The sequence below is a fragment of the Chelonia mydas genome, chromosome 2 (assembly GCF_015237465.2).
Source record: "Chelonia mydas isolate rCheMyd1 chromosome 2, rCheMyd1.pri.v2, whole genome shotgun sequence".
NCBI lineage: Eukaryota > Metazoa > Chordata > Testudines > Cheloniidae > Chelonia > Chelonia mydas.
In genome coordinates, this window is record NC_057850.1 from 185,608,936 (window position 1) to 185,626,365 (window position 17,430).

Below are 17,430 nucleotides of genomic sequence, written 5' to 3' on the forward strand. Positions count from 1 at the left end.
ATCTACAAATGGTATATACAGCAGTTACGATACTATTGCTTACTTCTCTACTCTAGGGCCCAGATCTCCATTTTATTGTCAGTTTTACACCAGTTTAACTCCATTCTATTCCATGGATATACTCCTGATTTATAGCTTGGTGAGAAGAGAATCAGGCCCTGTATATTTTCACATATAACGATCCTTAAAAGAAGAAAAATAGGACGGCAGCATACTATTACTTTTCTTTGGGTGGTTCAGCTGAATGCTAGCAACGTTTACTGTACAGTGACTCAGGAGATGGGGATTGTGCTCCCACCTCTACTATGGACTCTGTGTGTAACCTTGGGAAAGTCACTTAACTTCTCTGTGACTCAGTTTCCTCATGGTAAAATGGGAACAACACCACTTGCCTGCCTGCCTACACCTCACAAAGACACTGAGGCTAAATTCATTCAGATTGGTAAAGTGCTTTGTTATCTTTGGATAGGAGGTGCTACATAAGTGTCCCACTCCCTCGATCCCTAGTTATGCACCCCTAACCAATTTCAGCCATCCCTGACACAACCTCTGCACCGGGGGGGGGGGGGAGAGGGGAGTGCTGTGGAAGTAAAGCCAGCTATGCTGGTCCAAGGTTCTCCTCCTATGCTGGCACACTATTTGAACACCATTTTAAAGGTCATATTGCACAGCTCCAGCAGTGGACAGTGACCTTAGCATGACCAAGGACCTGGCCCTTGGCAAGGGAACTGACTACCTCAGAAAAGCTTCTTCTGGCCCAGAAGTGAGGGTGCTACCAATTAAACTACCCTAGCACAACATATATATTTATAACCCCAATGGCATGCTGCCTCTCCTGGTTTATTAATGTCTGTTGGAAAAATTTTCATAAGGCTCTAAGTTCTTTGGGAGTATAAGGTTTCACTGACTTTCAATGGGACTGAGGTTCCTAAATCACTCAGATGCTTTTGAAAATTTTACCCTGTGTTAGAAATTAATGGATAATGGGCACCATACCACGTATAATATCTAATCAATAACATTTTACATGTACAAAAAAAAATTCGGCTCCCATTGAAGTTAAAGGCAAAAGTCTCTGATTTCAGAGGGAGCAAGATCAGGCTGAAGTGGGGGGGTGGGGGGGGGGGAGAACAGGTCATAGTGTGATAACTAAAAACAAGAGTTGAAAAAGGTGAGTAGTTTGCATGGCTAACTTATAATACAAACTACTATTATGACTTTGCCCTTCCTTTGTCAGAGGAGCTAAAAAACACAGTTAAACAGGAAACAATTACCCCAGAAGAAGTGTTTTGTTTACCTTGGCCTATTAAATGAAGAAGACTTGGCCATCTATCAGACTCTTTCAAACTAGTAACTCTGAAGTAACTCATTTATAACTACAATTTAAAATATAAAAATCACTTATATGAGCTCTAGCAACCCTGAAAAAAATTAAACTTACTATTCATAAGGAGCATAATATAATAAGAAATGTTAATGTCTCATCCAGTAAAAACAGCAACAAAATATGCCCCAGCCCGCTCCGCCACATTCTCCATAACATTAGCCCTCTACAGGATTTCTATAAAATAATTAGACGTTGTGTTTCCCTGATTTGGAGCCTGCTCTGTGCTACACCAGTCTTCCAGTGTAAATTATTCAGGTTGCCATTGGTCATAAGAACAAAAAGAATGGCCACACTGGGTCAGGCCAGTGGTCCATCTACCAGTATCGGGTTGTCTGGCAGTGGCCAATGCCAGGTGTCCCAGAGGGAATGAACAGAACAGGTAATCTTCAAGTGATTCATCCTGTCACCCATTCCCAGTTTCTGGCAAACAGAGGCTAGGGACACCGTTCCTGCCCATCCTCGCTAATAGCCATTGATGGACCTATCCTCTATGAACTTATCTAGTTCTAGGTCCAAAGACAGACAAGGTGGGCGAGGTAATATCTTTTATTGAACCAACTTCTCTTGGTGAGAGACAAGCTTTCAAGCCACACAGAGCTCTTCTTCAGGTCTGGGAAAGGTACTCCCAGTGTCACAGCAAAAGGCAAGGTGGAACAGATTGTTCAGCATAAGTAGTTAGCACATATTGTAAGGGACCATTCAAGGTAGTGGCCCACTGCACTGGTCCGAAGAGACAGACATGGTATCCAGCTATAGGCCACTGGAGGCCACCTCTTGCACTAGGTTGATCTTCCATAGCTGGCTACACCAGTTTTAGACGTGCTAGTGGTGTACAAAGCAACTGCAACAGAGTGCGGGATCTGGACTATTGTGCTTACAATAGATGTGATACACATACATTCAGCAGGTTAAAAGATATCCATTTAAAACAGATTTCTATCACCTGGGCAGGTAAAATGACATGTGATTTCTGCATTAACAACAAGCCAATCTCAAGACAAATCAATATTCATAAAAGGGTACTTGCCATTTTTCCTCTGATTCCTTTTGGTCCAAGTTCTCCTGGAACTCCCTTTTCTCCAATTTCACCCTAATTAATTGGATACAGCAAAACTGAAAATGGCTATTCAGTAAAACAAAAATGTGAATAACTCAAGAAATGGTTCTTGCTGTTTATTCTTCCATTCATACATCTCGCTTTTAAGAGCGCAAAGACTGATAAGAAATAGGTATATACAAAAATATATACAAGTAGTATCGTGTGTGGTGTCTCACCCCCGCCCCCCAAATGATTCTTTCAGAAAATGCACATTTTGCTGAGTCAGTGGGGAATATTTAAGTTCTTATTCTTTCCATGTGAAGTGCTAGTCTATTTAGTATGCTAACACTCTGCCACCGATTATTTTTGTTAACATATAATGGTCCTAAACACTGACCCTCCAAACCCAACCCCTGCCCTACCTTCCATCCCAAATACCAGCTCCATAACTTGGAAGGATTAGATTTTTATATGTAAATGTCAATTTCTCTGTACATACATAAACTGAGTTTAAAAATATTTCCATCAATAATAACAGAAATGTACAGATAGGCAAAGAAAGAAAAATGCTGCTTAAGAACTTATTAGGGACTTCTCAGTATTGGGATGCAGACCTCTGCACACATTCCCCTTATCCTATCATAGCCCCTGTGCAGTGAAACCTTATTGGTCCGGCTGTGGTCAAAGCCTCTGTGCCTGCAGAAAAGCAAGGGGTGATTTGCCCCTAACCTAATTGCTTTGGAAATATATTGATTTTTAGAGATTGACCCAAACTAGAAGTCTGAATCTGAAACATGTCTGAACTTTGAGGAGACAAGTTCACAATCCAAACCCAGATAAGGATCCAAAATTTCACAACTGGTCTGTATCTCTACTATGGGCTGAACCAAAACCTGAGATCCTGTTTTGAATTTTTCAGCTCAGGCCCTTCTATAACTTAATTGGATGTAGGCCCAATACTGTCTTTATTTTAGTTACATTTTAATTAAATGAAGCAACTGATCCATAGTGCATATTATTACTGTATAAGAGTCATAGAGGAGATGTAAGAACTTTATTTTTTCATTGGTACTTCCCCTGAAACTCTGTTTTGCACTGCTAAAATTAAAAAGAAGATATCAAAATGCTCTTTGTGCCAGGTTGGCATCTACCTGTGAGAAAGTTTATAAAGTACAACATACCATGCTGAATATTTTACTGTGTTAATTCCCAGTTGTGCAAGATTATTGGTGTAGGCCAAACATCTCCTTACTATATTTAGACTCCCAGCACCAGGCACTCAGCCCTCTCCTGGCTACTTTGAGCAGCTCAAAAGAGAGCCTACTAGCTGGACAGCTATCCTAATAGGCCTGCAAAAAGAACAGGAGTACTTGTGGCACCTTAGAGACTAACAAATTTATTTGAGCATAAGCTTTCGTGGGCTAAAACCCACTTCATTGGATGCATGCAGTGGAAAATACAGTAGGAAGATTATATACATATATATATATATATATATATACACACACACACACACACACACACACACACAGAGAACATGAAACAATGGGTGTTATCATACACACTATAACGAGAGTGATCAGGTAAGGTGACCAGCAGGAGGGGGTGGGGGAAGAGGAAAAAAAAAAAAAAAAACCTTTTGTAGTGATAATCAAGATGGGCCATTTCCAGCAGTTGACAAGAAAGTGTGAGGAACAGTACGGGGGGAAAATAAACATGGGGAAATAGTTTTACTTTGTGCAATGACCCACCCACTCCCAGTCTTTATTCAAGCCTAATTTAATGGTGTCCAGTTTGCAAATTAATTCCAATTCAGCAATCTCTCGTTGGAGTGTTTTTTTGATTTTTTGTTGTTGTAATATTGCGACTTTTAGGTCTGTAATCGAGTGACCAGGGAGATTGAAGTATTCTCCGACTGGTTTTTGAACGTTATAATTCTTGACGTCTGATTTGTGTCCATTTATTCTTTTACGTAGAGACTGTCTGGTTTGGCCAATGTACATGGCAGAGGGGCACTGTTGGCACATGATGACATATATCACATTGGTAGAATGCCACTAGCAGTCACCTTCAGCCCCCAACTAAAACCTCTTCAGCACATCATCAGGGATCTACAACCTATCCTGACGACGACCCATCACTCTCACAGATCTTAGGAGACAGGCCAGTCCTTGCTTACAGACAGCCCCCCAACCTGAAGCAAATACTCACCAGCAACCACACGGCACACAACAAAAACACTAACCCAGGAACCTATCCTTGCAACAAAGCCCGTTGCCAACTGCATCCACATATCTATTAAGGGGACACCATCATAGGGCCTAATCACATCAGCCACACTATCAGAGGCTCGTTCACCTGCACATCTACCAATGTGATATATGCCATCATGTGCCAGCAATGCCCCTCTGCCACGTACATTGGCCAAACCGGAAATGGCCCATCTTGATTACCTACCAAAGGTTTTTTTTTTTTCCTCTCCTGCTGGTAATAGCTCACCTTAACTGATCACTCTCGTTATAGTGTGTATGATAGCACCCATTGTTTCATGTTCTCTCTGTGTGTATATCTATCTGTCTTCCTACTGTATTTTCCACTGCATGCATCCGATGAAGTGAGCTGTAGCTCACGAAAGCTTATGCTCAAATAAATTTGTTAGTCTCTAAGGTGCCACAAGTACTCCTGTTCTTTTTGCGGATACAGACTAACATGGCTGCTACTCTGAAACCTAATAGGGCTGGTGGACGATAACCCTAGTGCAGGAGAATCCCCTGGTGGTATAAAGTGGAAGTAACTGGCAATGTATCAGCTACTTCCCTCAGGATAGAGTGTTTGTCAGGGGAGAGCTAGATGTAAAGTGGATTATGGTCATGTTCTGGTGATCTCTGTCTGAGGAGATTATTCCTAGGTAAGTGCAGCAGAGGATGAAACAACCTGGCACCACTGAAGTCAACGGGAGCAGGATTGAGATTTTAGAGTAGCTCTTAGCCTGCTCCTAGTTACTTTCAGGTACAACAGATCAGAAGAGTATGAAGGTGGCATAGAGTCTTTCCTCACCCTGATTCAACTCTAGAGCAAATAAAATATCAACAGAAATATTCTGCAGTGAAAACAAAAGAATGGAAGAAACAACTTGTCTTTTTACCTTAAAGTGACTCGTTAGGCCTACAGTTTCCCCATGTATTCTTTCTGGTTTTCTATATTCTCCCTCAAAGAAGCTGTGTCAGCTGTACATGACTTTTGGGTGTTTGGTTTTACAGTTGTAAAGAATTGCTAATAGTTAAGGATGAGCATGTCAGACTTGCTTTTAGGGCTGACATTTAAAAAAAACTGGAGCCTTTTAATGTGTCAAAATGGGTAATTTCTCCCCAAAATGGGTAATTTTGATAATTTAATCAGCCGTGTACTACTATACATTATTTTTTCAACCTGTAATTTGTGTGTAATTCAGGAGATGAGGCAATGAATTTAGTTGGTCTATACGTACACACCAGCATATTTTCACCATCACTTACGCAACACATTGATGTCATACTTCATATGTAATGCACAGCACAAAAGTCTAGTTAATAGTGTATTTTTCATACACATAGCTTCAGTAGACTATGTATATCACACACAGATTCATATACAACACAAGACAAAACGCAAAAGTGCATCTAAGGCTGTGCAAGATATTATCTGGGGATTTTTTCCTGGCACTTTGTTTGGATAACTGTGTCTTGTAACTGCTGACACTATCGGCTACCTGCTCCACGTTACTGACAGGAAGAAGTGGGACACATACTCCTAAACTGGCAGGCACAACACATAGCTATTCCTATATTTAGAGGCTGTTTCAGCACATCTCTAAATGTAAGATCTGACTCCACCAACAACCTCAGAAATGACACACAATAATTAAAAAGTGATAAATTAAAAAACTGTTAAAAATTTCCAAGCAATAAGGTGATCAGACAAGATTTTTCTTTTTAGCCCTTTAGTGTCATAAGGAATTTCAGATGTTGACATATAAATCAGGACTTTCTTCCCATGAAACATCAAGAATGTTTTTTTATTCTACCACTGAAACTTATTTCCATCCTTAAAGTCTCCACTCTGTTATCTTGATTTTATGCCAACATAACTGTTAACTGCAGCAGAGTTCTGTTGGTGCAAAAGTGGTGTAATGGAGCGGAGACTCAAGTCTGCTGATCAGAAAGCTACAACATAAATGTGAAGTACAATACCTTCAGTCCAATATCTCCGGTGAATCCTTCTTGTCCCTGTTATTTACAGTAAATAAGGTAAAATTATCATCACATTGATATTTCTACTCAGTTTTTTCTATATTTGACTTTTCAGAATCAGACACAACTCAGTAATAAACAGTGAAACTAGCAATGTGCTGGAAAACAGTATTATTATTGCTATCTATTATTTTTTGAGGTGCTAACATGGATTGTACAAAATGCAGAAGACGGCACAGCCCCTGATGCAAGAATCTTATCGTTTAAGCTGAATGATACAATTGATGCATAAAGGGCCAGATCCAACTCCTGTTAGAGTCAATGAAAAGACTGCCATTGATTTTAATGGGAGCTGGATTGCATCCAAAATACATCTGCAGACCAGGAAGTTTAGAGCCCAATCCTGCAATGTGCTGGTTACCCTAAATTCCCAATGGAAGCACCTTTCTGGATTAAGTCCTTAGAACGTATGAAGTATTGGGGCAGGCGGGGGGGAAGCAAGAGGTACAGTAGGGGTGTGACAGCATGTTACTAAAGTGGGATGGGCTTGCCAGAAGGAGTTTAAAAAGGTGAGGTTTGCATTAATAGGGTTAACAGAAATGGATGAAGAAGTTCAGGGAGTCTGGCAGTAGTTACCCAGGACAAAGACAAAAAGTTTTTGGAAAGCGTTCTGTTCTCCCTTATTATACTCAGACATATATCATTTAAAATTTATATAAAGCAGCACTGTACTTTACTGGGATATTCATGTGCTCCTAATTGCATTGATAAATTAAAAGGAAGTGACTATGTAAAGATGAAATACTCCAGGATAGCTTTACTAGTCTTTCCTAAACACAGGCAGGAACTGTACAGTGAACGGGTACTGGCTAAGCGGTCAGGCACCTGTGACTGACAGAAAGATTTGATATACCAAAATATTAGACCTCACAGTTCAAAGTAGAGGGGAATCAATACTGGAAACATTTTTTGGAGTAAATTAGAACTATTCTCTGATTAGTTTTAGTGCGGCAGAATTTTTTCTCTCATTTCAAAAGAGGTTTTCTAAATAATGATAGTAAATGTAAATGTGAACTTATTTAACCGTAAAATGCATCTAAACTATATAACATGTGTCTACAGAAGGGTATATAATCTGATTCTATCCTTCTCCTGCACTCTTCATGTGTTGCTTGTCTTTTTAGACTGGAAGCCCTTCAGGGCAGGAACAATATCTTCCTGAGTGTGGACAGCATTAAAATATTGTTACAACAACAACACAACATTAAAATAATGCTCCAGTAAATAATTAGGGTTATTACTACTGTTATATTTTTATCTTTTACTCTAATTTTAAGAGAGTTTATAACTTAACTTATTTTCTAATGTTTATATGTTGCCACAGGTACACAGGGCAATTGATGGACAAATAAAAACAACAATCCCCCCTCCCACAATGACTTTACAACCTATGGCCCTAATCTTGCAATGTGATCCGTATGGTGGATTTTTATGCAGCCCCCCTGCGAAGTCAATAGGTGCAGGAGTCTGCCTGTCTCGATCAGCTTGCAGGGTTTACAGTCAGAGATGATAATGAAAGGACTTTTTTCCCCTGCAGTTTTCACTCTCACTAAAATAATGTAAAAACAAGTTAAGAGTTTCCATTTATTTTTCCTTTTTCATGTTTACCTTCGCTCCTTTCTTTCCTGGTCCACCATATCCCGTAGCACCATCTTCTCCCTGTGAACAGACAATTATTATTAAATCATCTGCTTTTCCTGTCTGTGCTTTACTCCGGCTATTAATGTCTATATTCATTCTAAGTGTTTGTGTAGCAACCCAAATGTCAGGAGGACAGAGAGAAGTGACAGGATTGGCAATTTATAAATTAAGGACTAGATTTTGGCCGCACATGGAGAGAATAAAACACAAACCTGCATTCCCCGTTGACCTGGCGGCCCTCTCTGTCCTCTCTCTCCAGGATTACCATATTCTCCCTGTTAAATGCAATTAATGCAAACTCAGACTTGTAAGTAATATCTTTTAAACCCACAGAGCCTGATTAATCTTTCTAGCCAACTGATTTTAAGAATACTGGAGAAGCTACAATCAAAAGGTTTAATAAATATAAAACAGTAAATCTCACTTAAATTACTTATGATTAAGGCTGCATGTCTGTCATGGAAGTCACAGATACCACGACTTTCCGTGACCACTGACTTCTGCAGTAGACCGTGTGGCTGGCTCAGAGGCTACCCAAGCCAGGCAGCCCCTGAGCCAGCAGCAGCATCTTGGCTTGTGGGAAGGAGCTCAGACCTGGGGCAGAGGTTTGCGGTGCGGGGCGGCGCTTACCTCAGTGTGGGGGCGGGGGGCTCCCTGGCTCGCACCGGCATGTCCCTGCAGCTTCTAGGCAGAGGGACCAGGGGGCTCCGCACACTGCCCGTGCACACAGGCACTGCCCCAGCAGCTCCCATTGGCTGCGGTTCCTAGCCAATGGGAGCTGTGGAGCCAGCACTTGTGGTGGGAGCAGCGCACGGAGCCCACCTGGATGCCCCTCCCCCTTGGAGCAGCAGGGACATGCCAGTCAGAGTCAGGTAGGGAGCCTGAAGCCTGGCCAACCCTCTCCCACTAAACACCAGTGAAGGTCCCGGGCCATGTGCCGCCGCCACGGCCCGTGTCACCCTCAGCACCAGTGGGGGAGCTAGGCCACCCCCCGCCCCAGCATCTGTGCCCCCCTGAGCCCACCCCCCAGAGCAGCTGTGGCCCCCCCAGACCAAAGTTTTAGTTAGGAGTATATAGTAAAAGTCATAGACAGGTCACGGGCAGTAAACAAAAATTCGTGACCCGTCTATGACTTTTACTAAAAATACCCGTGACTGAAATCTAGCCTTACTTATGATTATGCACCGCCCTTGAACTGTGCATAGAGCTGCCACTGAGGTCAAAAGACCAGTAGTCCTTATTCAAACACAAACAAACAAAAAAAACACAACCCAACTTCCATTGACTTTTGCCTGAATGATTGTTTCAGGAGCAGGCTCAAAGGCAAGATCTTCAGGTGGGAACAAACAAATTAACTTTTAAAACAACAACAAAAGTAGTTGAAGGAATGAAACCTACTTTATTTCCTCTCATTCCAGCACTGCCAGGACTCCCTTTTGGACCCACAGCTCCCCATTCACCCTGAAATTAAATGAACATATGATACCTAGTGAGAATTTGGGGGGGGGGGGGGGAACAACCCCAAACAAATCACTTTGCTTCATTAGCACATCATGTAGAATGACAAGAATCTAGTCTCAGCTGTGCCACCTGTGCTTTTCCTGCAGACATCTGGCAGGCAGCAAAAGCAGGGAACACAAATAACGCTTAGATTCATTGCTTCAAGTCTAGACCAAACATTTATTTTCCTACCAGGATGGCAGCAACATTGTATAATATGAAGGCCATTCACTAGTTTGACTGGTACAGAACATTTTTTCAGTCTCCATCAAACATTGTTTTCTCAATTCCAGACAAATAGAGACATGTCTATAAATGGGATTATACTGTCAACTTAAAACCTATTCTTCATTCATTTAAAAAAAAAATCCAGACAAAGTTACTACTGGCTTCTCATCCACACAGTCTCTATATTAGTCATATATAAACCAGAAAGGCCTAATTCTGCCTTTAGTGGATGCAATCTCCACTGCTTTGTAGCAGGTTTGTATGGATCATATTGATTTCAATGGGAGTTTCCCACTCCCATCATAAACAGAAGCAGAATTTTGTCACAATTTTTTATTTTGTCACAGTGGCCACATCTTTCGAACACAAATATGCCCAAACGACATATATGGCTTTAAGGAAGTTTACAAGAGAGAATCTGGAGAAGACTCATTGTTAGCTTCAGGGAACTCCCTAATACAGTTTCTTCTATTATTGAAGCTTGGTGTGTCTAGCTCTTTGAGTGCAATGGTTTTCCAGAGACTCCAGTCACAATAAAGGTGGCAACTTGTCAGAAATAAAGAAAATCCTGGAAGAAATTAGGAATCTAGCCTCTCTGCGTGGTAAATTGATGGTAAATACTTTGGAAACAGGTAAATTATAGCTGCTCAGTTAAGATGCAAACTGCCAAATACAAAAAAGCAAAGCAGCAATGGAATCATCAGACATTTCTTTTAGACAGTACTGCCAAGAGAAAGGAAAGTATGGCAACGAAGCAAATATAAACGTTAGGTGAGATTTCAAAAGTACTCCACACTGGCCTACCTCTCATCCCATTGATTTCAATGGGAATTTCCCCCTGCCCCAACATTTGAAAAACCCAGCCTAGAAAAATCAAACTGATAATTGCCCCGTCTGCCAAATGGAGAACAGGAAGAAGATTTGGATAGCTTTCTTGTTAAATTATCTAGTGGATAGGTCCAGATTCAGTGGCTGTACCATGGTTCAGACTCAATGGTCCAGTTTCTGTGACTGTCAAGGTACCAATTACAGCTTCCTAAGTCTCATAGTTGTATGTCATTTAATTAAACACTATCATAAAACAAAAGTTCCGTTATTTTCTAACTCTTGAGTAGTTCATTTTACAACCTTAAAAACATTTTAAATCTATGTTTTGCAATATTTATGCAAACACACACACACACACACATTCTCCTGTACCCTTAAATAAACTGGTGGGTCATGATAGAATAGAAACGAATTGCTATATAGCTATTGCAGATTTTTTTCTTATAATGTAAAACAGTTTATCATTGCTCTGAGATGTTTAAAATTCCTTTAGCCCCTTACGAATACATTTCTCTCTGACAGAATATCATGATACACTGCACAGGAATTTTGAAACAAAGAATGCAGTAAAACAGCAGTAAAAATGGAAGTCTCCCAGTGGTTACACATACAGTGAGTAGAACACTGAGTGAACTTCACACAGTATTTTTACCTGAAGACCTTTACTTCCTTCACTTCCTTTCTCTCCATTCACACCTACAATTCCTCTTTGTCCCTAGAAGGTATGTTATAGGACAGAAAATCCAGTTAACACACAAATGCATATATTACAAACAGAACTATTAAATACCCTGTCTTATGAAATAACACCACTTAGCCCGTTATATAGGCTTTATGTCTTGAAAGTGCTCTTAAAACACCTGATTCATCCTTATATCATCACTGTGTGATAGATATTCTCCCCATTTTACATATGGGGAAACAAAGATTCAGGGGCACAGCTACTCTCCAGCTGAATAGGTGCGTGTGTGGGGGGCGGGAAGCTGGGAAGGACTAGGGAGATCTGTAGGGGGAAGGATGGGAGGAATCCTGTCCAGATAGACTGGCAAGATACCCTCAAGGGAGGCTGCTAAAGATGGAATAGTTTATAAACGTCCCTCTGTGAGGAGGAGGAGGAGGAGGAAGGACCTGGGATCACCTGCATTACTGTGGATCCTCTGGTCATGCTCCCAGCTAGCTCCTACCCCATGGCAATGACCTGCTGTGCTCTGGGAGTCTTTCTGGAGCTGTGGAACAGCCCCCATATCATGCGATCCTTCACAATGGAATTGCCCAGGATCTGCTGCCAAGGGGTCCTCTGCACCTGTGGGGCTGCGGTAGTAGGGTTTCTCCTAAACTCACAGCTGACATTTGATAAGGTCCATTATTCTGCTCTTACCAACACAAGCATTCTCCATCCTCCCGGGGGGAGGGGAGGAGAATTACACCAACTCCCAACAGCTCCCCGCTAAAATGTCAGCAAAGGTCCCCCCGCCAAACAAAAATACAATGCATTAAAAATGTAAAGAAAAAGTAATCAGTGAGTTCTAGCACACAGCTACAGACACTGGGTTCCCATAGCAGACAGTCAGCCAAGAACAGGAGTTCAGCTGCCCCTAAGTCCCTTTCTGCTGAAGAGGTCCAGGTGCATGCAAGAACATAAGAAAACGGCCATGCTGGGTCAGACAAATGGTCTATCCAGACCACTGTTCTGTCTTCCGACAGTGGCCAATACCAGATGCCCTGAAGGGAATGAACAGAACAGGGCAATTATCAAGAGATCCATCCCCTGATGTCCAGTCCCAGCATCTGGCAGTCAGAAGATGGGCAATTTGGAGGGGATGAGATAGACTTGCTGAGAAGGATGCGGATTTGCACCCATGGGATGGTACTCTGGTGCAGCCACCTCCCCAGGTGTTAGCTTCAAGGAAATCCCCAATACAGTTTCTTCAATTTGCAGCCCTTGTACCTGCAAGAGTGAATCTATATCCATATTTACAATGCAGGGATCTAACATACGTCTAAAATCACACAGGGCCAGATTGTGAATCTCTTACTCACATTGGTTACAGACATAGGTACCAACTTTCCCCGATGCTCGCGCCCCCCCTCCCTGGCCCTGCCCCAACTCCACCCTTTCTCCACCCCCATTCCAACCCCTTCCCCAAAGTCCCTGCCCCAACTCCGGCCCCTCCTTGCCCCTATTGGACCCCTTCCCCAAATCCCCGCCCTGGCTTCTTCCCCAAGCACGCTGCATTTCCCCTCTCTCCCAGTGCTTGCTGTGTGAAACAGCTGTTTCGCGGCGCAAGTGCTGGGAGCTAGGGGGAAAAAGTGAGCACGTGGCATCACTCGCAGAGGAGACGGAAGGGGAGATGAGCTAGAGTCGAGAGGGTGGGGTGGGGAGCTGCTGGTGGGTGCAGAGCACCGACCAATTTTTCTCCGGGGTGCTCCAGCCCTGGAGCACCCACGGGGTCGGTGCCTATGGTTACACAAGCTATTTCACTGGATTACTCATCAATATGAGGAAGAGGCTTCCAATCCAGGCCGCAGAAAACTGTGGTCAGAAGTCCAGATCTAGATAGGAGGCATACTTGGGCATTATTTGCTCAACAGAAGGGCAGGACTGGAACATCAGAGATATTGCAAGCCAGGAAAGCCAGAGCTGTGTGGGGAAGTTTGCACTGTGCCTGCCTTACTATGCTATGCCCGACTCAAACCAATGCTGCTGGTGCTTCACAGCCACCAACAATATATTCACTCACATGTTAGCTTTATAGAATCATAGAATTGGAAGGGACCTTAAGAGGTCATCTAGTCCAGTCCCCTGCACTCAAGGCAGGACTAAGCTTTGTGTGAGTATGGACACTGGACCATATGATTTTTGGACATAGACTATTTCATTTCTCCTTTGTATTTCAAGTCTTCCTTCTCCCCGAAAATACCTAGATTAGCGGTTCTCAAACTGTGGGTCGGGACCTCAAAGTGGGTTGTGACCCTGTTTTAACGGGGTCGGCAGGGCTGGAATTAGACTTGCTGGGGCCCAGGGCCAAAGCTCGAGCCCCATCATCCAGGGCCAAAGCCCAAATCCCACCGCCCGGGGTCAAAGCCAAAGCCTGAGGACTTCAGCCCTGGGTGGTGGGGCTCAGGTTACAGGCCTCCTGCCTAGGGCAGAAGCCCTTGGGCTTCAGTTTTGGCCCCACCAGGCTTTGGCATTGGCCCCCACGCCCTGAGCAGCGGGGCTCGTGTGGGCTCAGGCTTCAGTACCCACTCCTAGGGTCGTGTAGTAATTTTTGTTGTCGGAAGGGGTCACGGTGCAATGAAGTTTGAGAACCCCTGACCTAGATGAATGTTAATATTCACCTGGGATCCTTGAAATCCTGGTTCTCCTGGAAAGCCCTTTGGGCCAGGAGCTCCTTCCTCCCCCTGTATTAAGAGACAGTATTGTAACAATTTTCTCAAGTGATCATAACAGCGACAGATCTGCCAGGAGAACAGTATGATATTTTCAAATTTCTAATACCATTTATTTGGCATTTGAACACCTCTTTTCTTTTCATTAAGAGACGTTTCTCTAAAGAGTCAGCATTTAGATCAAATTACATTTCTTAGCATAGTGGCTTCACAGACTACCAGCATATCCTACCATATTTTTAATAAAGCTGGTCATTGCAACGCATGGATTTAAAAAATTGTTTTTAAAATCCAGAAATTAAGTGAAGCTTATTTATTGCCACAAAGCAGGCTGAGCTTATAACCAAGGCAGCTGTTATAAGACAAAATGCCTGAAACGTGGTTTTTGAGACATGGTTTTTCAGTTTAGCAGTTGGACAATACTTTTCCATACAATTGCGCATAATTGAGGGAGAGTGCAAGGAGCCTCCTGCCCACGTTTTACCCCTCTTTAGGGGCACATCACAATTACAACTCTGAGCTCACCTCAGCCCAAGAAGTTTGTAAGGCTAGCACACCTATAGACCTCAGAGAGGCAAGCAAAATGTGCATGTCTTCTGGATTCTATCCCATACTACATCTAACATGGGGCAGTGCCTATACAATGCAATCCAGTACTATGTACTGTGCAACATAATGTATCTTTATCTTTGTTTAAAGAGCAAAAAGTATTTTGTAAAGGAGTGTTACCAGGTTAAAAACCTTCTCGAAACAAAACACACTTCTAATATCTCAGATGACTAAAACTGAAAATATTTATTTCGGTTTATTTTCAGTTTTTCATTTCTCTGCCTTTGACAACAAAAATCTCAGTTTCACTTTTAGTGTCTCAGTGCTGTTTGAACTGAAAACACTGCAGGGAAACGATTATTTTTGTGGCAATGGAACGTTACAGAAACTTTTTTTTTTGCTTTCAGGTTTTGTAAAAGCTTCTTGTCACAAGATCTCATTTAGATTCAAGTTTGACTTGACAATGTCCTTCAAATAAATTGCTCATCTGCTCATCTCATACACTCAAGCCCAGATTCAGTAGTCCAAGTCTATTCAGCAAAGTCTCAGCTCATGCTTACTCAGTACAATGACATTCCACGATTGTCACTCGTGTGTTACTCTGAAGCCTAGAACATCTGTATACTCAGTGTGAAGAGATGAAAACAACTACAGGCATGGCTGAAAGCTCCTTTTGTTTATACTAGCACCAGGTTCAATCATCACTGGGATTGGCAGTCTATCATTCAATTTATAAAAAAGAACAGGAGTACTTGTGGCACCTTAGAGACTAACAAATGTATTTGAGCATAAGGTTTCGTGGGCTACAGCCCACTTCAACAGATGCATACAGACTAACACAGCTGCTACTCTAAAACCATTCAATTTGTAAGTTCAGCCATTTTTGGCCTTGTTAAAAAAAAACAAAAAACACGACTTTATGGATTACACCGAGGCAACAGCATGGGTTTTCAGCTACTAGTTCTCATGAATGGGACTAGTTCTTCAATGGGACTTGTGCAGCATATGCATTGCTGAGCTAGGACCCACAAGTAATACTACTGAAGTCACTGAGATTAATTGCATAAGTAAGGCAAGCAGGATTTGTCCTTTATCCTATATGCTATAACAAATCTAAAATAAATATTCAACTCTGCAAATATTTTAGAAGGCAGGAAAGCTGCCATGTTAGTCCTACTGTAGATATGGGAAATTAATGAAACCTACCTGTGGACCTGGTGTTCCTCTTCGACCTTGTGCTCCCTGACAAAACAAGATAGATGTTTGTTAGACGCCAGTTCTATCTCTCAATTAAATGACAAACAGTAGAGAAGTTGTGGCAACTAGGTCAATTTTTTTCAGATAATTTGACATTCACATAATGCTTTACTACATGCTCAAGTTACTGTACATGTTAGAACAGTGACTGAGAGCAAAGTGAAAGTTATTATGGATGTGTCGGGATATTACTTTGCTATCACTTTGCTCACTGCTCACACGCTTCAGTCCTGCTGTGCCAAGAGAAGGACTAAAACATTCATGCCCTGTCTGCCCTAGCGAAACAGATGTGTTTATAAAATTGGTTTTGGCAGTAGAGTTTAAAGACATTTCCCATCAAGCAGTGGGAAAGGTTCCCACCTCATTAGTCTGTTCTTATTGATAACTGCCTATGACAGAGCGCTAGGCAAGAAAGGCTGAGTCAGCACGCTGTTCACAGTAGCGCCAATCAAGCAAGGCAGAATGGAGCTGATTAAGCAGAGCTGTGCCTAATTTGTGGGTGGGAAAGGGCAGAAAGGCTAATTAGGCAGAGCCCACAAATAGGCACAGGAAGGAATTGGAAAGGGGGAAGCAGGCAGAGAGAGAGATTGCACTCCCCTTCTTGTTACAAGAGCTGTATGTATTATGAATCCATTTGTAAATAAACTGCACAAGGATCTCTGAGTAGTTTGTAGACCGGGACAGAGGCAGGAGCCTGGTCGCCCTGCTATATTGCCACACCAGAAGAAAAGGATTTGCATACTCTATCTTTGCAGAATTTCTCTTTCTTTGGAAGGAGAAAAAAGCAGAGAAGCAAAGTCATCAAAAAGAGTTGGGGGACAGAAACTGGGTAGTATTGCAGTAGGTTCCAAATCTGAAAGAAACGAGGAAGTTATTTTGTCTCTGATAGTCAGTCAGTTGTGTTGGGTAGTCCTATTCAAGAGGAAAGAGTTTGCCTGGAATCAGATGCTATTGCTAGTGTTAATTTTTTCAGGGCAGTCTATCAGAGATTTATTTATCTCATCTTCCTGCAGTGAATGGAGGCCGACGGAGCGATCGCTCCAGGTTAAATTTATGGACTCTGAGATCATTCTTTCTACCTTGGATTAATATCAAATATTTCCTTTGCATATTTAGTCTCCTTGTCTATATGGGTTCTTACTGTGGTTCTCCGAGAGCCTGGTGACCCTGGTAAGCCCTTTGGTCCTCTTTCACCCTGGAAATGAAAAATTTAATTTCATGTTATATCTCAATTGTCACTCAAATTCCAAACTTTTTATATTTTTCCAGATTATTAAGCCATCTAGTCATGAACAGTGGACACGCAAACCAATGGGAAAAAA

The 17,430-nt window shown here is 42.2% G+C and overlaps 1 protein-coding gene across 3 annotated transcripts in view; it reads right to left on the minus strand.

Annotated features, from left to right (window-relative positions):
- Nucleotides 1–17,430, minus strand: part of COL6A6 (collagen type VI alpha 6 chain) — a 102,738-nt gene that overhangs the window by 29,573 nt on the left and 55,735 nt on the right. For all 3 annotated transcript variants that reach the window (XM_043540819.1, XM_043540820.1, XM_043540821.1), the window contains 9 exons: nucleotides 17,250–17,303; nucleotides 16,058–16,093; nucleotides 14,252–14,314; nucleotides 11,565–11,627; nucleotides 9,755–9,817; nucleotides 8,569–8,631; nucleotides 8,324–8,374; nucleotides 6,656–6,691; nucleotides 2,415–2,477 (listed from right to left, as the gene is read on the minus strand). In XM_043540819.1, coding sequence (XP_043396754.1) covers nucleotides 2,415–2,477; nucleotides 6,656–6,691; nucleotides 8,324–8,374; nucleotides 8,569–8,631; nucleotides 9,755–9,817; nucleotides 11,565–11,627; nucleotides 14,252–14,314; nucleotides 16,058–16,093; nucleotides 17,250–17,303 — 492 coding nt within the window. The remainder of the gene's footprint in view (nucleotides 1–2,414; nucleotides 2,478–6,655; nucleotides 6,692–8,323; nucleotides 8,375–8,568; nucleotides 8,632–9,754; nucleotides 9,818–11,564; nucleotides 11,628–14,251; nucleotides 14,315–16,057; nucleotides 16,094–17,249; nucleotides 17,304–17,430) is intronic.